The sequence below is a fragment of the Antechinus flavipes genome, chromosome 1 (genome assembly GCF_016432865.1).
Source record: "Antechinus flavipes isolate AdamAnt ecotype Samford, QLD, Australia chromosome 1, AdamAnt_v2, whole genome shotgun sequence".
In the NCBI taxonomy this organism is placed as follows: Eukaryota; Metazoa; Chordata; class Mammalia; order Dasyuromorphia; family Dasyuridae; genus Antechinus; species Antechinus flavipes.
The window spans coordinates 167,340,418-167,364,543 of record NC_067398.1 but is presented as its reverse complement, the minus strand read 5'-3'; the positions used below and the strand labels follow the sequence as shown (position 1 = coordinate 167,364,543).

Here is a 24,126-nt window from a genome sequence, read left to right as displayed (position 1 = left end):
AGTGATTTAGAGAACCTTTTCATATGACTAAAAATAGTTTCAATTTCTTCATCTGAAAATTGTCTGTTCATATCCTTTGACCATTTATCAATTGGAGAATGGCTTGATTTCTTATATATTAGAGAAAATTCTCCATATATTTTGAAAATGAAGCCTTTGTCAGAACCTTTGACTATAAAAATGTTTTCCCAGTTTATTGTTTCCCTTCTAATCTTGTATTCATTAAAAATTACAATTTTCTATGCTACCTCTTAGTACAATAATATCACAGTTTAAATATTTTAGATTTGAATATTCTGACCCCTCCCCTCCATATAGTTTTCAAACTTTTGGTCAAAACTGACTGCCAAGTAGAAGAGCTAAAATATTCCTTTTTCAATATAGTTTAGTACAAATGAATATTTAAAGAATTTTTATAAGTGCACTGATATAAGAAGTATGCTGATTGTGTAATTATACATCTTCACAGCAGTTCCAGTCCATCAAGTACAAAGTAAGGTATTTTTTTAAAGCTGTACTAATTATGTAATTATCCATAACACTAAATCAGTTCCAGCTGATTCATTCTATCTTTGGTTTTCTGAAACATTCATTTGTTTACTATTTTTATCAAAAACAAACTTACAAAACTATCATAAAAAGAGTTCCAGAAAAAAAGGCAAGTTGGATGAACTTCTACTGGCAAGATCTAATATAAAATATCATGCTCTTAAAAGACTTGCAGAGAATTTCTTCTTGTGAAAATTTGTGCACATCACGACCTTTCTGTACCACCATGACATCCATAAAATGAGGTTAGCAGAGATCTAGGACCTAAGACCACTGTGCTCTAAGTCTTTGATCCTGTGTCATTTTAGTTTGACAGAGGTCACCTTTTTTTAATACTTTAATGATTCATGATTTTGTCAGCATGGATATGCCCTTCACTCTTACATCTATACTACTTTGAGGACCTTAAGAGTTGTTGAGGTTGTAGCCATGCTAGTGATGAGTCTCTTAGAGAACAGAAATAAAGTTAACTGGTCACCACTGGACGATTTCAAATTTGTTATAATCCTAGGCTCATAGATTTTGAATTGGAAACCTCAGGGATTATTTCACCTCCATACTCAATTTTACCAGTGAGGTAGGTCCTTAATAGTGAACTAGCCATCCAAGCTCACCTCCATAGTTTGCTGAGACACTGGAATAGGACTTTTATGGAAATCATCTTAAAAACTTTTTTGAAGGAAAGATATCCAAAAGTATTCTTTTCAGCATTTATGTATTCTTTTATTTTCAAAATAACAGAGAGAGACAAATGGTCCCTTGCTAGATGCAAACAAACATACACACAAAATCTGTTCAGTCAAGTTGTATATCCAAGCCCTTTTCCCTATTAGCCAAATGGTGCCATAATATGCCTGGACTTTCATTTCCGTGCAATCCTTTCTCTGCCAAGAGAAAGTAATAAGCATTTATTAATTAATCACCTATGTGCTAAGGACTGTGTTAAGCACTTTATAAATATTATCACCTTGGACCCTCACAACACCACCTGTGAAGTGCTATTAATATTCCCATTTTATAGTTAAAGAAACTGAGGCAGACAAAGAGAATAAGCGACATACTTCAGGATCACACAGCTAAGAAGTATATGAGAACACATTTGAACTCAAATCTTCCTAACTTTAGGCCCCGTATTCTATCTCCTGTTGCACCTATTTGTCAGGAATCACATGTACCAGTCTTCCAGTTCTCTAAAAGCCTTTCTAGCACTTATTTACATCTCAAACATAAATCATGAAATTCTTAAACTAATCATGTGAGGTATTTTAATTCTTTAGTAAACTGACCGACTTTCAAAGAGATGGTTTCACCTGGGAAGATATCTATGAAACAATGTAAAGGGATGGATACAGAAAAAGGAGAGCAATTTATACTACATATCAACATCATAAAAACAATGATCAACTAGTGATGAAGACTGCTACTCATCTCATGACAAACTGATGATAAACTAATTATCCATATTTTTGCATATAGCCAATATGAAAATTTGTTTTGTTTGACTCTCCTTTTTTACTACAAAGCTTTTGTGGGTGTTTTTTTTTTTTTAAATGAGATAAAGGAAGAAAGAAAAGGGGAAAAAAAGTATGGTAACTCAAAAAAAAAATTTAGTTAAAACAAAAACATTTTTATTTTAAAAATATTCTGGATTCTAAATTCATCAAAAACATCTATAGACTAATAGATTGCAAAGAGCAATGAATGCCTTTACATTTACAATCACCCTATGGAAGAATGCTTTGAATTTCCTATAACTAATTTATACAATTCAAAATGATATAGCAAAAATCTAAAAAATCTTTATCAAAGTGGCTTTACTTCTGCTTTCAATATTTGTAATTCACTTTACTACTTGGCTACTTATGAAAACATATCTCTATTTCTTACTCATTTTTCTACAAAGAATTTAAATTATGATGAGAAACTATCATTTTTCCCCATAATTTGAAGAAAGCAAATTATTTTATACCATCATTTGCCAGAAAGTTGATGATATAATATTGAACTGGCTACTTTCAAAAGCTTAATTTTGTTAAAATAGAAATGATATACATTTTAGTCAGCATCAATATTAGTAAAATCACAAAGTGGAATGTTTGTCCCTAGTACCTGCCTATCTCTTTTTTAAGTACTAACCTCTCCATCTTAGCATCATGGTCCCTGGGGACTCAGTGCCTGCCTGCTATTCAGGCATACTTCTCAGGACTTCTTGGAGGAAGCATCCTAGAGAAGTCCTATTCAAACTCACTCACCTAATGCTTGAGATCCCTCCTACATCAAAACTTATGTCACATGTTCTATCCTTGGGGTCCTGATCTTGTCTAGGAAAGTGACAAAATAGACTATTTCACTGTGGAATGATTTTTAATAGTTAAAGTTAATAGCTCTCCAAATGGCATTCTTTTATATACAATGTGTGATGATGTAACACAAACATGTTAACATGACAGTCGAATTTTAGGTAACTATAGAAGACCAGTTGAGAAAATATAAAAGATCTGGATCATGCAGACTTTTTGATATCCCCTCAAACACACTTGGACACTATCTATTCTGTGTACAAGTAGGAATGACCTCTATGCTATGTTGAAGGGTGCCAAGTGTACAGATTATGAGTCAGTTAGATGACTAACCCATAGAGCTAGTACCTATATCTTAGGGAAATTGGCTGGATAATTAAATGGGACCAGAACTGAATGGGAACAAGAATGTGGAATGGACTGGATTTTTTTCTTTCATTGAACCCTAAGCTTCTCCCTAAAGCAAAAAAACCATTTTAAAGAGACTGATATTCTATGGTGGTACACTGTGACTATTGTTTGTCCTTCATTCTCAAAGATCAGGATATCAGGGAGGTGATGCTATGACATACATGCAAGTGAAATGGATTTCAGTTAGGGAGGGCTGGGCAAAGTCATCTGCCTCATTTTATGAGTTAGTGGCTAGATAGGGATTAGGACAACTAGAGAGATCTTTTCTTAGTAAACTGAAAGCAATTTTGTTGATGATTCTGGGTTATCATTATCAGCATCAACTATATCGTGGACTCTGCTGTCAGAAGAACTAGACTGAATTCCCTGATTTGATGAAGTATATAGCCTTGAGTAAGTGAAATCACTCTTCAGTCTCAGTGTCCTCAATTACTAAGGAGAACTGATACTACTTTTTACACTTCCCTCATAAGTCCGTAACCCATATGCAAGGTATCTCAAAAGTCTTGATGTAGTTTTAAGCTCCTAAAACTTTGCAGCCTTTACTCATTTCTTTTTCACTTCTAATTTACTAAAACTTAAAATTGCACTAAGATTTTTGGAACATAGAAATGTTCCTATAAATATCATACCCTGAGAGGCTATTGTGGTATATCTTTTAGTTCCTGTATATATTATTTCGTTGAACCTAGCTGTCAGCTGACACTTCTCAGTGCTATCAATATGTTTCCTCTAGGAACTTTCCCTGCTTCCCACATAACTTACAATTTTCTCGCTGTTGTCTAAGGAACTAAAAGTTGCCAAGGGAAAGCATATTATCAAATTTGTTAAAAGTCAATAACCTAAGTCACAACAGGTCAATATGATAAATCAAGAAATGCCAACATTTATAAGGAATCAAAATTTCATGTCACCTGTGTAATACAGTGGGTATAAATAGTCACTAAACAGGATTTGAAATCAATAGACAGAGATTTTATATACATATACACACACACACACATATATATATATATATATATATATATATATATGTATATATGGAGTGGGGAACACAAGATATAGTGAAAAGGACACTGGACTTGAGGTCAAGATGACCTAAGTTCAAATCCTACCTCTGCTACACATTGGCTTTGTAACTCTGAGAAAATTACATAGCCTCCATTAGCCTCAGCTTCTGTATCTATATAATGAGGGGCCTTGAACATCCCTTCCAGTTCTAATATCTTGCCTATCACTTGGGTTCAGATCCCAATTTTGATGGCATAGTATATGAAGGGGGAAAAGGTAAGGAATAAGCATTTATTAAGCAGCCATTAAATGCCAGGCAGTGTGGTAAGGGGTTATCACAAATATCATCTCATGAAGTCCTCAAAAAAACTCATGAAACAGGTGTTATTATTCCCATTTTACAAATGAGGAAACTGAGGTAGACATGACTTGCCCAAAATCCACCCAATAGTTGTCTGAGGTTGGATCTGAACTCAAGTCTTCCTCCCTCCAGGCTCAATGCTCTATCCATTGAACTATCTATTTGTCTCTAAATGACTCACTCTTTCAATCACAGTTTTTTCATCTCTAAAATGAGGCAGTTGATGTGATAGACTTGGCTCTTTTCAACAATGAGGTGATTCAAGGCAATTCCAAAGACTTGTGATGGAAAGTGCCATCTGCATCCACAGAGAGAACTATTGGAGATTGAATGTGGATCACAGCACAGTATTTTCACTCATTTTTTTCCCCTTTTGATCTGACTTTTCTTGCACAGCATGATAAATGTGGAAATATGTTTAGAAGAACTGCACATGTTTAATCTATATTGGATTACTTGCTGTTTAAGGAAGAAGGATGAGGAGAAAGGAGAAAAATTTTAAACAAGGTTTTGCAAGGGTGAATGTTTAAAACCATCTACATGTATTTTGAAAAATAAAAAGCTATTATTATTTTTTAAAAAGAAAAGAAAATTCAAATGGTCTAAGACAATAACCATAATAAGAAGGCCAGAGAGCTTATAAACCACTTTATTCATCAAAAACTTTATTCTGCCAAGCAGAGAGGTTTCATGTCCAAGAACTAGGGCAATTTAGGACATAAATTCGTTTAAAAAAATGTTGAGGAGAATAACAAATTATATGCAATATTTCCTCATCCCTATTTCCCTATCCCATATGAAAGGAAAAATTGTTCAGATAGAAATGAGTTTATACTAAGCTTGGTATGACACTGAGTTAAATCATTTAAACACATTCATTTTAGGAGAATCTGAAAATGAAATCTGAAGAAGGACACCACGAAATAAAAAAAAAATTTCTGGCAATAAATGAATGAATAAATAAATAAAATGAAATGAGGGATTTGGGTAAGATAACCTTTAAGGTTGTTGTGCCACAATTTCCTTTTATTGTTCTGCCTCAGTTTCTCTCTAATCTCTATCTTGCCTCAGTTTCTCCAGCATTACAAGTTCTCATCCAGTTCTAAATCCATGATTACTAGAATATACTTTCAGCCAATTGAGTTCTTTTGCCATATTCTCTTAAAATTCAAACACAGAAAAAATGTCCAAAGAACTAAGATAATTGTGGGGGTTTTGTATTGTTTTTATTGTAAAGGCTTGCTTATTGTTATAAAGACTTATTCATTGCAAAGGAAACTAGATGGTGAAGCAGATACAGCACTAAACTTGGAGTCAGGAAAACCTGAGTTCAAATCTAGCATTAGGCAGTTATTAGCTGTGTGACCCCTAACCTCTCTGTGGCAGGGTTTCCTCACATGTAAAATGCACATAACAATAGCACCTACCTTCTAGAGTTGTGAGGATCAAATAAAATAACATTTTTAAAGCATTTAGTATAGTTCCTGGAATATAGTAGCAAGTAAGTGATTGTTTCCTTCCTGCCTTAAGCATTCTAAATGAAAACTAATCATGGTAATTGGTGAAAGGATATAAACAGAAAATTTTCTAAGGAAGAAATTTAAATTTTCAATAGCCATATTTCTTAAAATGTTCCAAATCACTAATAATTAGAGAAATGTAAATTAAAGCAATTTGATGAGTTTTCCTTCATTCTCATAAGATTGGCAAAATTGACAAAAAAAGAAAAATGACAAATGTTGAAAGGACTGTGGGATAATGGGAACATTAATGCACTGTTCCTGGAGCTGAGAATTGGTATAGCCATTCTGGAAAGCAATTTGGAACTATTCCCAAAAAGTTAATAAAGTATGTATTTCCGCTGACCTAGCTATAATATTTTTAGGCTTATAACCAAAGGGAGATCAAAAGAAGGAGGAAAAGATGAAAAATATTCATAGCAGCTCTTTTTGCAATGGCCAAATAAAAAGAAAACTAGGTGGGTATCTATCAATCAAGGAATGGCTAAATAAATTATATGTGATATAAACAAATAGTATTGTACTATAAGAAATTATGGAGATAAGAGTTTCTATGAAATATGAGAAGACTTGTATAAACTGAAACAGAAAGAAGTAAGCAAAAACCAAGAAAATAATTTATACAATAACAATAACATTGAAAAGACAAACAACTCTAAAAGACTTTAAAACTTTAATCACTGCAATGACAAACCATGATTCTAGAGACCTCATAATGAAGCATGTTAACCACTTCCTGACAACGCTGATTGTTGAGAGCAGATCTTTCTTTGACTCTGAGCTTTTCATCTCTTGAGAGAAAAAGGTAAGGGTTCCTGCCCAGCAATTTTCATCTGCCCCAAAGTTATTTTCCCCCTGTGTCCAGGAGTAATACTAATCTCCAGCCTCAGATGAAAAGAACATCTTCTACAGTTCCTGTCCCTTTGAAAGACCCAAAAGATTTGAGTCTGGTGGTTTCTATCTGTGGCAACACAAGACAACTTCTACTCTTGTGGCCCCCCTAATCTCTTAACCACAGTATGGAGAACTTTTATTGCAAACGGGAACGACCATCCTTTTGACACCAGGACTTCTAACTTCTGCTAAATCTACACCTTAAGGGAGGAAGAGGAAAGTCTTTGGGGAGTGAGATTTCCTCCTTCTACTCTTAAGGCTTGTCTTCTGTTTCACCACTCCTATACAGATGCTGCTAAATGAAGATTGAGAAAATCAAGCATTCAGACTGAGTCTATTACAAATTTGTGTAACACATCCTCAAATCGGCCTTCACTACAGCTAGGCAATCCTACTATAGCCTTATCAATTCGCTATCCCACTCTCTTCAACTGGTATTCTAAACCTTTTCTTCCTTCCTCAAACCTTCCATGGCTCTTATTCCTACCATCATCTCAGCTGATTTATTAACTATCTATAATCAACAAACTAGGTGAAATGCTAACACCCACACAATTGGTTTATTTATTTTTCTTTTGGTTCTGACTTTTTTATTTCTTTGATAGAGGTACATTCCTCCTGCTGATGCATTTCTGAAATCTGTAATCTCTGAGAGTTGCCTAGGTTAGTAAGAGGTTAAGTGTCTTGCTCCACGTCATACAACCAGTATATATCAAAGGAAAGACTTGAATCCATTCTCATTCCAAGGTCTCTGCCTCTCCAACAACTCCAAAATTGAGATTATAGATAGAATCAAGATCTAGAAACCACAAATTACCCTGTGGTTTGCTCAAATATGAAATATAATTTTAGCAACAAAACTTCATTCTGGATTTTTAAAAATGTCATAAGTCTTAAATAATACTTGAATATTCCAGAGAAACATATAATGTATATTATTGCTTATTCAATTCTTAATGCTATGATTCAAAGCCCTTTGGAAGTCCTACTTTCCTGTTATTTGCATCACTGTTTTCATGGTGTCCTTCTTTCTCCAAAAATAAATAAATAAATAGCTTTAACAGCACTATAAGATATGTATTTACTTTGAAAATGAAAGTGAATTAATATTTATTTTGTCTTGAGAATTTTTCATAATACCTCTTCAGATAATTGCAGACATCCTGGGGTGCAGCAAAACTAGGATCAGGAATCAGTGAATTAATGACTTGAGAAAGCTCATTTATCATTATCATCCGGAATAAACATTTACTGAATACCTACAATGTGCATCACCATTCATTTTTACATATGTTAAATACATATGACTTTCCTGAATTTTAACTTGGTTTTAATAATTAGCATATTAATTACTTAGCAAAGTATACTTGGTACAATCACATTCATATTTTTTACTTAGTATTTTCATTGACCATTTATCTATTTTTGTCTTAAAGCTAGTAATTATTTGAAAAGAAATAATTAGCATTTATTGAGAACTATTTTATCAATTATTCTATTTCTTAATTAATATTCTTAATTCTTAATGAATCTGTGCTTCATCAATATCGCTACTCAGTTCATGAAAATAGAAAACAACACTTCCATAACTTTGTATATGGTATTCAAGAGTTCCAAAGGATGAAAATTCACCATCTGGCAGCAAACCTTGTAATGAATTTTTCAGAATTGGGCCAGGTTGATTATCATACAGAGCTCTCTGCTAAGGCTATTCTGGAGGCCCTTCACTTTGGGAGGGCAACTCTAAGATTGCGCTCTACTGGCATTGTCTTTGTGAACCTAGAATCACTTTCATACATCAGTGAACAATAATGTGCTTGTGCACATTATTTCAGTGCACAAGCACATTATTGTTCATTGATTTATTCATTCAATTATAAATAACAATATTTGAACATCTCCTACTCAGTTGCCTAGAGAATGGGATTATGGGTTTTCTCCTATAGTGCTCTCTGGCCCTAAGAGCTTCAAGGGAGGTATGAATTCAGATATCTCATACTAAACCCTGAAATTTCCCAAACGTGTGAACTCCAATGAGTAAAGGTGTGAACACAAGCATTGTATCAATTAGTTCTACTTAGTACCTTGTTTCAGGTTCTGGCCCAAAACATCTTCTTGTAAGATCAGATCAATAATCTATCAACTCTAATGAGTTAGCAGTTTGTAAAGATTCCAACAGGATTAAAAAAAAAAAAAAAATCCAAAAACCCACTTAAAATCCTTAAAGCAAATGACACATTTGAAGTTTTGATTACTCCAAGCACCATCACTCTTCCAATGTGCAATAAGGACCATTGGCAATTGAAATCATTGTATGACACTGGTTCTCATGCTTATTCTTCAAGAAATTTGAAGCAGGCTTTTTTTTCCTTTTTTAGCTGTTGCTGAGGGTTTCTCTGAAACCTTCTATCTGTCTTGGTTTGACAAAAGTCCCATTTACTAGAAGGCCCCAGGGTAAAAATCCTTTTTCAACCTACCATACTATTGCTGTTTTTATGACTTTATCATTTTCATAATTTAAAAAAAAATAATCTGCAGGTATATCCTGAGGCACAGAAGAAAAAAGAAATTTTGAGATTGCTGATATTTTTTAAGCGAAAATATAAAGAAAATGTGCTTAATAACCATCCCCTGTATCTCTTCACAAAAAAGAAATTAAATTTCAGAAGTTGTTTTATTTATCTCAAACAAAAGAAACTAAACCAAGACAATACCATGACCTCTTAGTAATTTTTTAAAGAAATATGTGTGGATAACTTACTTATATTAGTCAAAAATCAGGACCAGGATAATCCTATTTAGAGGAAGGCATGCAAATAAATAAAGAGGTTAGAGATAAAAAAAGTAATTCAAAGATATGTCAGCTAGATTTGAATTCTTAAGCAGACTCAAGCACTTAAGAAATCAACACAAATACTCTTTAAAAGGGGTATTAATCATGTTTATCATCAATAGTCAACATTGTATGGTTTCTCGTCCTATATGTTAGATAATCACAATATTATTTATTTTAATCTTTTGAATAAAAGTTCTCCTGCATGTCATTCAACTAGTTTCTCTAAAATTTCCAAAGGCTTAATTAAACTATTGAGTATAAGAGTTAATTTATCAAAATGAAATGTTCTATAATTTTCTATTTATTTCTTCAAGAAGTTATACATAACTAAAATGAAAAATCTAAAAACTAATAAACATGCCCATTGATGATTATCAAATTATCATAGTGAGCTTCTGCTGCCACTTTAAAAGAAAACCTTATTATTTATTTATTTGTGAGGCAGTTGGGGTCACACAGCTAAGCTAGGAAGTGTTAAGTGCCTGAGGCAGAATTTGAACTCAGGTCTTCCTGACTTCATGGCTAGTGCTCTATCCACTGAGCCATCTAGCTGTCCCTATTTACTTATTTAAGGATGGCTTCTACCTCCAACAAAGGCTGCTGGAATAGAAAATTTTTTGTTAAAAATTATGAATGGCACTTCGCTATTATTTCAAATGAAAAGTATTTAATTTTTTAACTCTATAATGATTAAAAGACTATATTAAAACAAACTATCAGTCCAACATATCAACATATAAATGCTAGTGAAGTGCTCAGCTATAATCTGAATAAAAGTTAGTTTATGCTATAATTATTCTTTCTCCTCTTCTAACCTATACAATAGCCTTCTCTGTCACTGATAAAACAGAGATATTAAAAACACTGTAAAACTCATTGTCACAAAAATTATCATTACACAAATTAAAAGGCTGCATAGGTTAAGTAATACTTAAAAACACATCAAGCAAAAAGTCAACTACCCTCAGTGCCTCAGTTTCTTCTATAAACTGGGAACAATAATACTTACACTGCTTACTTCACAGAATTGCTGAGGAGCACATCTTGCAATCATAAAATATCATATAAATTATTTTTATTATTTTTTCCCATCTCCTAACATCAAGATCATGGAAGAATTACAAAGTAACTATAAATTTATAAGTGTGGTAATGCTAATCCTTGGCAATAAAAAAAAGTTTATCATAAAAATCATTGCATATCTTTTGTGGTTCTTTCATTTTCACCCTTTAATGACCTTGGAGTGACCCCCTTAGCTGGATCTCTCACCAAGCTTTTTAAAATTGGTTTTACCCTCTAATGCTTCTTTGCTTTATGAGGCAATACTGATCACAATCTTCTATCATCCTCCATAATATTTTACAAATGAGTTTAGGTTCTAAAATGGTGTTACCCTTGGCTGACAAATCTTTTCACTTGGCAAGAAAGTGTGTCAACTAAAACACTTTGTAGGCTCTCTTGTTCTCGTTGTTATAGAAATTGATTTATATTGGTTAAGGTTCTTTGTGAAATTATTTTAGTCTGTGTCTGTTTCTTCTTCCATCCATATCCTATTTTTCAATCATCAGTAACTTGGAGCTGCTAAAATTGCAGATTGGAACTTAATTCATGTTGGAGTTATTTTAATTGCATGCCATATCCTATATTCATTTTTATTCTTCCAACTTCGTGCCAACTTTGATCTTTGTTCTAACAAGTCAGTGGTCTATCTACATATAGACAGTCAATTCAGGAGTTACTTTCACTTCAATAAGGAATTCTTTCCTGACTTCCAAAATACACTCATTTTTACCTTTTTTTGGTGATATTACTTGATACCTGCCATGTTTAACACCATATTCATTTTTCTCTCATAGACAGTATTTATGATATGTTAAAGGCTCCTGTGCAATCCTTTGGCCTCTTCCTTATTCCTAATTCATATTTTGCATTTCTCACCATCTTTACCAATTCCCAACTGCATTTAATACACTGAGTATCAAACTGAGTGGATCTGATTTGAAGTATCAAATTCTTTATACAATATGACTACTTTTTCATCCTGTGTAATGTAATGTTGATGTATAAACTGCAATTACTTTTATGGCAATACTTTTCACAAATACTTATAAAGTACAATACAATACAAAATGATCAAATGGCTTATCAAATGATATTTCTTGCTAACTTTAAACAATAAAACTGATTCTGCTAACTCCTTTATTTGCCTTTCCAAGGAAAATCTTATACCCTTAAATTTATTTGCAACTCATTTATTTCTTTGTCTTGTTTGCAGTATTTCAAGACTGATACAATTTCAGTAGTATATCCACTTGGACAACCATAAAAGGTTCTATATCAAGGATACAAATGAGAGATGAGCCAACAATAAATTAACCAGTAATTGTTAAATTACTAGTCTGTCAAACAGAATACTGTGCGACATATTAGGGAATGGGGAAGATACAAATACAAAAGTTAAAAGCTCATGCCCTCAAAAAATTTCTAATCTTCTATTTATCATGCAATGTATGATCAATTATTCAACATCTATCAGGAACTTACTATTTGACAAGCACCATGCTAGGTATCAGAGACATAAATAACAAGAATGAATTAATCTACCCTCTATGATAAGTGACAGAGAGTGGATAGATTGCCTGAATATTCCACTGATATGTACAAAATATATGAAGAACCTAGGAAAGCCTAGAACAGGACTTGTAGGTCATCTAATTTTTTTTTTTTTACAAGACATAGACTTGTCCAAAGAACTACAACAGGATAGCAAAGTATATAGGGTATAAAAATTGACCATACCAGTGATATCCTAGATATGTTGAATTATCAAATTAATTTTCACTCATTTGTCCTAATTTTGTCCTTAAAGACAAAACAAAATGTCTATTCACTCTTTTCTGTGTAACAATCTTTCAAATATTTAAAGGTAGCTATGATGTCTTCTAGAAAAGATAATATATATAAATATAGCCAATTCTCTCAATTGTTCTTCAAGAGACATCACTTCTAGATTTTTCACCAGTGTTCATCTATTTCTGGAACATTCTATTTTATTAATGTCCTTCTTTAAATATCACGAATAATGTGCCAAATGTGATCTATGTAAGAGTACAGCATGATAAATTCTCTGGATCTGGACATTATTCTTCCCTTTAGAGCACCTACATATTATGCTTTAGCCTGATAATGCTTGTGGTCACCTAAAGAAACAGGGATTTTGTTGCTTGAACTTCTCTCAAACTAAAATTCTCTTTTTATGCAACTGACTGTTTAAAAATTATAGTTATCCCTACTATACTTCATATTGGTTTTTTAAACCAATATAAATTATTTTCTACCTGAAATAATTTTTAATCTTTATTTTCTCATCCATTGTATTACCTATCTCCCATATATCTGCGTTCTCCAAATTTTATACATAAAGTATTTGATCGATATCTTCTTCCAAGTCAATGATAAAAATGTTATGCAGAACAGGGACAAGCACAGAGCACAATGGCATGCCCCATACCTTGCTCCTGGCTTAAAATACATCCTTTATTCAATATGCTTTGAACATAATGGTTCAATATTCTTTGGGCATAATGGTTCACCATTCTTTAGGTATAATGGTTCAACATTCTTTGAGCATAATGATTCAACCTTTTATAAATCAATTTTACTGTACAAAAACATAAAGAACAATGTATACTTCTGAAACGTTTTAAAATCCTCAAAACTGTAATTTAAATGTTTCAGAATACTAGAAAACATAACTAATCAGAATTAGTCTTTGCCTTGTACAGAGTTAAGGTATCTCTTAAGGCATGAAGAATAAAAACACTAAATAATGTTGCTTTATACAGTCTCTTTAAAGGTCTTGAAGCTCATTAATTATCACAAATTTACCAACAATTCTGCTGACAGAGTCTATCCTACAAGCACACTTGTACCTGAACATCAATAGATTTTTACATATCAAGATCAAGTTGTCCTGACAGAAATGAAGGGATATTTTATAATATTTGTCTGTGGCAAGCATAATCAATCCTTGGCACAAAATTCATGCAGAATTTAAATTTAAAAGACATCGATCGTTTCCATTTCTGAGTTTAAAAAAATTTGTCTGTTACCCATCAAATTAGATTCTACTTTTATATGTATGATTTCTATGAAAATCACAAACAGGAATAATATTTAATAATCTGAAAAGATTATGTCTGAGACATTTTTAAAAGAAAAGCTTGGGTGACAATTGTTGTTGGAATCTTTATAAACTGCTAACTTATTAGTGGATAGATTGTTGATCTGATCTTACAAGAAGATGTTTTGGGCCAGAACCTGAAACAAGGTACTAAGTAGAACTAATTAGTACAATGCTTGTGTTTACACCTTTACTCATCAGAGTTCACAAGTATGCCAGATTCACAAAGTAAACTTTGTAACTTTGTGAATTCACACCTCCCTTAAAGCTCTTTGGGCCAGAGAGCACTATGGGAGAAAACCCATAATCCCATTCTCTCAGAAGAGTCTTTTATAAGGCCAGTGAAGAAAGATCTATTCCAGAATATTTTCCACTTGGCTGACTGGTGGCAGAAGAAGAGTTTTCAGAGGAAGAAGCTACGAGTCGAGAGTTCAGCGGACAACCAGATTCATCTTCATCTCACACCACTGTGGTTGGTGACTAGGCTCCTGCACCTCCCCCACTGAGACCAAGCTGGTCTGAAAGACTTGCCAGAAAGCTAGCCGAGCCCCAAGTGAAGGAAACAAGAGATTCATTCCATCTTTGTGCTGGCTGGAGGCTGAAGAAAGCAGAGGCAGAGGCTGAAGGACAAAACCTTTGGATTTGAAGACATTCGGAGGGCACTAAGCTAACCGGGCTATATTAGAGACAATAAAAGATCTGAACTTTTATCACCTGGCTGCGTTTTGAGGTGATTATTACTTTCAACTGATACTAAAGCTGCCTCCAAGAAAACCTCCCCGAGAAATCTGCACTCTCTCCCCCAGAGAGAACTTTCTACATATTTTAAAAGAAGAAGATCACCACATTTATGCATGGGTAATTTTACAGCATTGACAATTGCCAAACCTTTTGTTCCAATTTTTCTCCTCCTGAGTAAAGGTGTAAACATAAGCACTGTACTAATTAGTTCTACTTAGTACCTTGTTTCAGGTTCTGGCCCAAAACATCTTCTTATAAGATCAGATCAACAATCTATCAACTCTAATGAGTTAGCAATTTGTAAAGATTCCAACAAATTGTAATCAAACTATTAGAAAAAGAATGAGGCAAAAATCTTTGCTGAAAAGGAAATAGCAAAACAATCCAACTATTGTCTGTTCGATATTTATTAAGCCAGGCACCAGGTATTATATTTGTTAGGAGGAAGTCTAAAAAACCCAATATTTGTAGTGGCACTGCACTTGGAACCACATTATTCCAATTCTACCTAACCATAGCAATCATTATGTTGGTAGTGGCTGATACTGCTACAAATTATTCAATGATATTTCTACTAAAGCCCTATTCTAATTCCCTCATAAGACTGGTTTTCAAAAATTGTGCCAGTATAATATAACCTTTTATGGATCCAACAAAGTTGGAAAGGCTTCAGGTATGGGTCCAGTGACAGAATTCATGTCTGCTGTCCAAGAACTAGCTTAACAAAGTTTAGAAAGATTCATTACCAGGTTGGCCAAGAGATGATAAAAGTTTCAGTCCTTTCAGTTCTTAAAGATCATCAACTGAGTTATGGAAAGGTTGTAATCAAGATCAATGAGGGCTACTCTAGCATTGAAATCACAGGTTCTTGAAGAAGCAACTTCCTATTAGAGAGACTGGAGTATACATTGCACATAGTATCTACTTGAGGAATAGCGCTGATTTAAATTGAACTAAATTGAAGAGATATTGGTCATAATAGCTTATAGTACATACTAGAAGAAAAAAATGTGCTGAAGAGGTTCTCTTTCCATCTTGTTTCCTTTTTATTTGCACAGAAAGTAACTTCTTGAGAATAAGTACTGTTTTGCTTCATTCTTTGTATTTGTGGAGCTAACAGAGTGTCTGACATATAAAAAGCACTTAATAAATATTTGTTAATTGTTGATTTGATAGACTAACAGTCATTTTTGTGTTGCTGGCTAATGTTAGGATAATCACTGGAAAATAATCTTACATTTTAAAAAAGGAAGCATATATTTTCTTTAAACTTGGGTTCTTCCAAGAGAACACTGTAAACAGCAACAAGATCGTGTGATAATCAGTTCTGATGAATGTGACTCTTTTCAACAATGAGATAATTCAGGCCAATTCCAATAGGCTTATAATGAAAAAAGCCATCTTCACCCAGAGAGAAGACTGTGTTTTCTTTCTCATTTTTTCCTTTTTGATCTGATTTTTCTTGTGCAGCATGATAATTGTAGAAATATATACAGAAGAACTGTACTAAACAACTGCAACCTGTTTAACATATATAGCATTATTTGCTGTCTAGGGGAGGAAAGAGGGGAAGGGAGGGAGAAAAAAATTGGAACACGAGGTTTTGCAAGGGTGAATGTTGAAAACTGTCGTTGCAAATTTCTTTTTGAAATTTTTTTTGAAAATAAAAGCTATTATTTTAAAATTTTTGAATTTTTAAAAAATATTTTGAAAAAAAATTTTTGTGAAAGAAATTGGGATTAAGTGACTTGACCAGGGTCACACAGCTAAGATGTGTTAAGTGTCTGATCCGGATTTGAACTTAGGCCCTCCTGATTTCAGGGCTAGTGCTCTATCCCCTTTGCTATTTAGCTGCCCCAAGCTATGATTTAAAAAAAACAAAAAAAAACAGGTTTTTCACATATTTGGAACCATAGATCCCCCTTTGTCAGTCTAATGAAATTCATGGACCCTTTCTCAGGACAATATTTTTAAATGAATGAAATAAAATAGAATTTTATGCATTTTTAAATGCACAAAATATACATAGATATAGCAAAAAAAAATTTTAAGTTCATAAACCCCAAATTAAGAACTCCTAATTTAAAATGAACAGTCCAAACTAGCAATGACTATTGGGAAATTATAGTACACAGGAAACAAAAATGTTGATGACAAAAGAAGGCCAGGGAATTGTCTAAAAACTTAATTGTATCAGTATATAAAATTAGATGCCACTTGTCTTTAGAAATTTTATCAGGAGAATACTTTAGAATAATTTCCTTAAAACTCTCGAGCTTTCCCTTAATTTCTTAACCAAAAAAAAAAAAAAAAAAAAGTTTTGTCCTGATTTGATAACAATGTCTTCTGAAAAACAGTTCTAAGAAATTATCTTCTTCGAACAGTCTATATAGAAATCCTGAAAATCAAAAGAGAGATGAACAAAATTGAAATTAAAAATTTTATTTAACTAATAATTAAAATTAAAATGTGATTATTGGAGAAAAGAAAATCAAAACAATGAAACAGATAAGTCATTGGCTAATTAAATTTTAAAAAGAAAATCAAATTACCAATGAAGAAAAATGAGGAAAATGAATTTACAATGAAAAAGAAATAAAAGTAACTAATAGGTACTTTGTCCAACTACATGCCAACAAAACTAATAATATAAATTAAATGAATTGATATTTATAAAAATACAAATTGCCCAAATTAACAGGATAAGAAATACAAAACTTAAATAACCCTATCTTTGAAAAAGAAATCAAACAAGTCACAAATGAATTCTTAAAGAAAGAAACCCTAGGAATTGAGGAATTTTCAAATGAATTCTACCAAACATTTAAAGATTAATTCTAATATTATATAAATGGTTTGGAAAAATGGATAGATTCCTACCAAATTCTTTTTGTGACACAAACATGGTCTTAATAACTAAATCTAGGAAAGGAAAAAAAGAAAGAAAACTATCAACATAATTCCCTAGTGAATATCAATGCAAAAATTGTTCATAAAATAATATCAATAAATTACAATATATATATCACAAAAATCATAGACTAAGACCAGGCTAGACTTATACCAGTTCAATATAAGAAGAAAAAAATTTTAATTGAACATATTAATGATAAAACCCACAGAAATCATTAGATTATTTGGCAGAAAAAAGCTTTTGACTAAAAAAGAAAAACTCAACCCAAAACACTTTTGACAAAAGCCATTTCTGTTTAAAACAAAACAAAACAAAAAAACCTCACTACCAAAGCATAGTAATAATTAGAGCTTCCCTTAAAATGACAAGAAATATCTATCTAAAACCAAGAGGCAGTATGATTGGTAATAGAGACAAGCTAGAAGCCTTCTCAGTATGATCAAAGAAAAGGCAAGAATGCCCATGATCACTATTCTATTCAGTATTGTGCTAAAAAATGCTAGTCATCACAATAACAAGAAAAAGAAATTGAAGGAATAAGCACAGGCAAAAAAGAAATGAACTATTACTTTTTGCAGATATGATGATTTACTTAGAGAATCCAGAGAGTTAAATTTAAAAACTAATCAAAACATTAAATTTTAGCAAATTTGCAAGATATAAAAAATGTTCTAAATCACTAATAATTACAAAAATGCAAATATTAAATATGACATACTACTGCATATCTATTAGATTACCTAAGATGACAAAAAAAGAAAAATGACAATAGGCTGGAGGATCTGAGGGATATCAAGTACCTTAATGCACTGTGTGTGACTATGAATTGGTCTAACTATTCTAGACAGTAATTTGGAATTATGCCTCAAAAGTCACTAACCTATATAAGCCTTTTAATTCAGTGATATCACTATGTCCCAAAGAAATAAATATCAGGATAAGAAACTAAATATACAGACATATTAATAGCCTCTTTTTCTGGTAGCAATGAATTAGAAAAATTAGAGTTATTTCCATTAATTATGGAATTGATTTTAAGAACAAGTTATGTTATATACATGCTATGGAATACTACTGTGCTATAAAAAATGATAAAATTATGACATCACTATGTTAGAGTCCAGTAATATGTCCAACTGTAGCTGATCAGACCAATACAAGCTCAGAATGCTTTGCCACAAGTCAGACACCAATAGTCCATATGAATATTTATGGACTTTGAACTAACTTTGAACATCTTTTGTTTCTTCTGAGCTAACTTAATATTGCTTTACACCTTCTTTGATGAGAGCACTCCATGTTGGGCAATTCTGTGCCAGTGTCTCCTATGTCATACAATCATTTCCAAAGTTCTAAGAGACACTTTGAGAGCATCCTTGATTGGCTTTTTCTGATCACCTTGTGAGCTAGTTAGTTTATAAACCTGAAAGCTTATTATAGCTAGTTCTGAGATCATAGTAAGCAAATGGATTTTACTGAATTAGAGAGTGAGTTTTAAGAAAGTCCTTTTGATGACTATGGGAAAGATATATTAGAAGAGAGAAACTTAAGGCAGAGATGCCAATTAGGAAACTATTGCTCAGCAAAGAGCTGATAAAGCCTTTTTAGGGTAGGCAATGTGTGAGTGGAAAGGAAGGACATGCACAGTCTAACATCAGAAGAAAAGTAGCTTTGTATTTTTTGTTTTACATGCTTTTATTTTTAAAATAGATTGTTTTGTGTAAAAAGCACCACATTGTATAATATAGATTTAGAATTGTATAGAAAGTCCCCATTTGTTGTAGCTTAGACCCTCACTATTGCACTACCACATTATCAAGGATCTGCCCTTTCTTTCCTTCTCCCTATTGCTCTAAATAATTCTTTGACTTGTATAAAAGACCCCCTTGAGCATGCTTAGCACAGTATACTATTGGTAATCTTTGTCAAACAATAAAGCCAAACCTAGCAGCAAGTACACTATCTTCAGGAATAAATGAACCTCCAAACAATGTTCAAACTTGGAATCTTATAGTTAAAAACCTGTATGTGTTCAGAGTTCTTGGTTTCACTAAAATCTTTGGTTTGAATATGATAGAAAATGCTTAAGTAGAAAACATCCAACCACTTGTTTCTCTGATTAAAAATGTACTAGAAGATAAATTTGTTCCAGGAGCTTTACTTTCAGAATGTACCAGATGCTAAATAGGTTTTAAATAAATTAAATCTCTCTAAATTTATTTTTATAATATATAAACCAAAGCTCCCACACTGAAGTCCTACTTGGATGCTTCATGATGGCAAAGAAGTAATTCTCAGTTCTAAAGTCTAGGTGAACAGAAAACAAAAGTATGGCATGTTCTATCTAGTTGGTGAGACTTCTATGACACCAGTGAAGGACCACACATCTGACAGAAAAAGACCAGCCTATTTAAATTTGGGGATATAAGAGCCCTAGAGAGTTGGCCACTATGTTTTTTTTTTTTTTTTTTACCTTAGAAAGCCCTTAATCCATCTATCAATTGAGAGACTGTGATCTACATTGGTACAAATATCCCAGGAGGAAGGGATGTGTGTGTGTGTACATACTAATTCTTTAAGCCTAGATAAGTAACAACTTCTCAGGGCCCTGGATGAAATTTTCTCATTGAGATGTCCCTTTATTAGAAGTCCATATTCTCTCTTTCTTCTACACACACACACACACACACACACACATATATATTTTAAAGTACTCACCTCAGCTTGAGAAAAAAACTGTTCAGGCACCGAAGTCCCATTTCTAGTCTGGAAATGTGTTTTGCTCATGTAGCCATCAGAGCAGTCCTATGCCCAGCCCCCAAAAAAGAATAAGTGATGTATTATTAATTATTCTAAGAAAATATTATCCTGAAAGCTACTACTTATAAACACCCAACATAAGCAACAATGGTCTTTATTATGTGTTTTAAAAAACTGCTCATAATTCAGACAAAAAGTCATCATTAGCTACCCTTCTTTTTAGCAAAGAGGTCAGAGCAAAGCTATAATAGCTTTATATGCATCTAGAACCTTTAAAGTTATCAAAATATTTTGTTAAATAGCTTTTACTGCTTTTCATGACTCAAAGTAATAGACTTAGAAGTAGGCTTGGTAGTTCATCTACACTTAACCCCCCTGCCTAATCTACAAAAATACAAGATCATCAGTCAGAAAATGCCCCCTGAAGCAGCCCATGACATTTTTGGACAATTCTAATAGCAGGAAATTATTCATCACATAAAAGCAAAACTTTTCTTATCTGCAACTTTTATCTACCATTCCTTATTAGGGGCTAAGTAGTGTACACCTAATTAATCTCTATTACACATAAGAATACTTCAAAATACTATGTTCTCCGTGGCTCTCTCCAACAATGAGATGATTCAAACCAGTTCCACTTGTTCAGTGATGAAAGGAGTCATTTATTATTTTTTTTTAGTTTTTTTTAATATTTATTCATTTATTTTTTTAAATAGCTTTTTATTGACAGAACCCATGCCAGGGTAACTTTTTACATTATCTCTTACATACACTTCTGTTCCGATTTTTCCCCTCCCTCTCTCCACCCCCTCCCCCAGATGGCAAGCAGTCCTATACATGTTAAATATGTCACAGCATATCCTAGATATAATATATGTGTGCAAAACTGAACAGTTCTCTTGTTGCACAGGGAGAATTGGATTCAGAAGGTATAAATAACCCGGGAAGAAAAACAAAAATGCAAATAGTTCACGTTCATTTCCCAGTGTTCTTTCTTTGGGTGTAGCTGCTTCTGCCCATCATTGATCAATTGAAACTGAGTTAGGTCTCTTTGTCAAAGAAATCCACTTCCATCAGAATACATCCTCATACAGTATCGTTGTTGAAGTATATAATGATCTCCTGGTTCTGTTCATTTCACTTAGCACCAGTTCATGTAAGTCTCTCCAAGCCTCTCTGTATTCATCCTGCTGGTCATTTCTTACAGAACAATAATATTCCATAACATTCATATACTACAATTTACCCAGCCATTCTCCAATTGATGGGCATCCATTCATTTTCCAGTTTCTAGCCATTACAAACAGGGCTGCCACAAACATTTTGGCACATACAGGTCCCTTTCCCTTCTTTAGAATTTCTTTGGGATATAAACAGTAACACTGCTGGATCAAAGGATATGCACAGTTTGATAACTTTTTGGGCATAATTCTAGATTGCTCTCCAGAATGGGTGGATTCGTTCACAACTCCACCAACAATGCATCAGTGTCCCAGTTTTCCCACATCCCCTCCAACATTCATCATTATTTTTTCCTGTCATCTTAGCCAATCTGACAGGTATGTAGTGGTATCTCAGAGTTGTCTTAATTTGCATTCTCTGATCAATAGTGATTTGGAACACTCATATGAGTGGAAATACAAAATCTGAAATTTGTCTGTTCATATCCTTTGACCATTTATCAATTGGAGAATGGCTTGATTTCTTATAAATTAGAGTCAATTCTCTATATATTTTGGAAATGAGGCCTTTATCAGAACCTTTAACTGTGAAGATGTTTTCCCAGTTTGTTGCTTCCCTTCTAATCTTGTTTGCATTAGTTTTGTTTGTACAAAGGCTTTTTAATTTGATGTAATCAAAATTTTCTATTTTGTGATCAATAATGGTCTCTATTCATCTTTGGTCACAAATTTCTTCCTACTCCACAAATCTGAGAGGTAAACTATCCTATGTTCCTCTAATTTATTTATAATCTCGTTCTTTATGCCTAAATCATGGACCCATTTTGATCTTATCTTGGTATATTGTGTTAAGTGTGGGTCCTTGCCTAATTTCTGCCATACTAATTTCCAGTTATCCCAGCAGTTTTTATCAAATAATGAATTCTTATCCCAAAAGTTAGGATCTTTGGGTTTGTCAAACACTAGATTGCTATAGTTGACTGTTTTGTCTTGTGAACCTAACCTTTTCCACTGATCAACTAATTTATTTCTTAGCCAATACCAAATAGTTTTGGTGACTGCTGCTTTATAATATAGTTTTAGATCAGGTACAGCTAGGCCACCTTCATTTGATTTTTTTTTCCATTAATTCCCTTGAGATTCTTGATCTTTTGTTCTTCCGTATGAATTGTTGTTATTTTTTCTAGATCATTAAAATATTTTCTTGGAAGTCTGATTGGTATAGCACTAAACAAAGAGATAAGTTTAGGGAGTATTGTCATCTTTATTATATTCACTCGGTCTATCCAAGAGCACTTAATATTTTTCTAATTATTTAAGTCTGACTTTATTTGTGTGGAAAGTTTTTTTGTAATTATGCTCATATAATTGCTGACTTTCCTTTGGTAGATAGATTCCCAAATATTTTATGCTGTGGACAGTTATTTTGAATGGAATTTCTCTTTGTATCTTTTGCTGTTGGATTTTGTTGGTGATGTATAAAAATGCTGAGGATTTATGGGGACTTATTTTGTATGCTGCGAAGTGAGTCATTTATACCCAGAGAGAGAATCATGGGAACAAAGTGTGAAACACAACATAGCATTCTTATTCTCTCTGTTGTTGTTTGCTTGCATTTTGTTTTCTTTCTCAGTTTTTTTCCTTCCTCCTTGATCTGATTTTTCTTGTGCAGCAAGATAACTATAAATATGTATACATATATTGAATTTAACATATATTTTAACATGTTTAACATGTATTGGACTACCTGTCATCTAGGGGAGGGAGTGGAGGGAAGGAGAGGAAAATTTGGAACAGAAGGTTTTGCAGAGGTCAATGTTGAAAAATTACCATGTATATGCTTTGTAAATAAAGTTTTAATTTTAAAAAATTAAATAAAAAAATTTAGGAAAGAAAATTAAGAGAAAAAAAGAAAAATTTTTAAAAAATACTATGTCCTCTATCCAAATCTTAATGTTTCCTCTGATCTAAACCTAGTTTCTTCGACCAATCCTTATGAAGCATGGTTGAGTTCCTTCACCATCCTGACACACTTAGCATACTTGTCAATGTTATAAGCACCCTTTTCCTAAAAAGTAAGTTCCCACAGTACAGTCTAAATAGATATGTTTAGGCCAAAGTTGAAAATGAACTTCATTATCACTCCTTCTAGGGGTTTGACATCAACACAATCTTCAACCATTAACCAACGTGAGTTCCCATATACAGAGAAAAGAAGTCAGGTTCCATCACTGTAGGTGTTGAAACCATATTGCTATTCCTACCCTTGTCCAGTTTTTCCACCTTCATCTCATCATTCACTGTTAACATATGTATCCTTGCCCATCAAGTATATTATACAGTCAGATAATGGGGGCACAGCAGATTCTCTGGAGGTCTGATTTCTTGGATGGCTGTCCCTTTATGGCTATACATGTTTCTCTAAGCTATCCATGCCAATGGGAAATCTTTTATTATATTTGGGT

At 33.0% G+C, this 24,126-nt stretch overlaps 1 protein-coding gene across 1 annotated transcript in view; it reads right to left on the bottom strand.

Annotated features, from left to right (window-relative positions):
• Positions 1-24,126, bottom strand: part of ATG10 (autophagy related 10) — a 315,023-nt gene that overhangs the window by 205,184 nt on the left and 85,713 nt on the right. Inside the window, exon 3 of the mRNA XM_051992929.1 lies at positions 20,439-20,525. Coding sequence (XP_051848889.1) covers positions 20,439-20,525 — 87 coding nt within the window. The remainder of the gene's footprint in view (positions 1-20,438; positions 20,526-24,126) is intronic.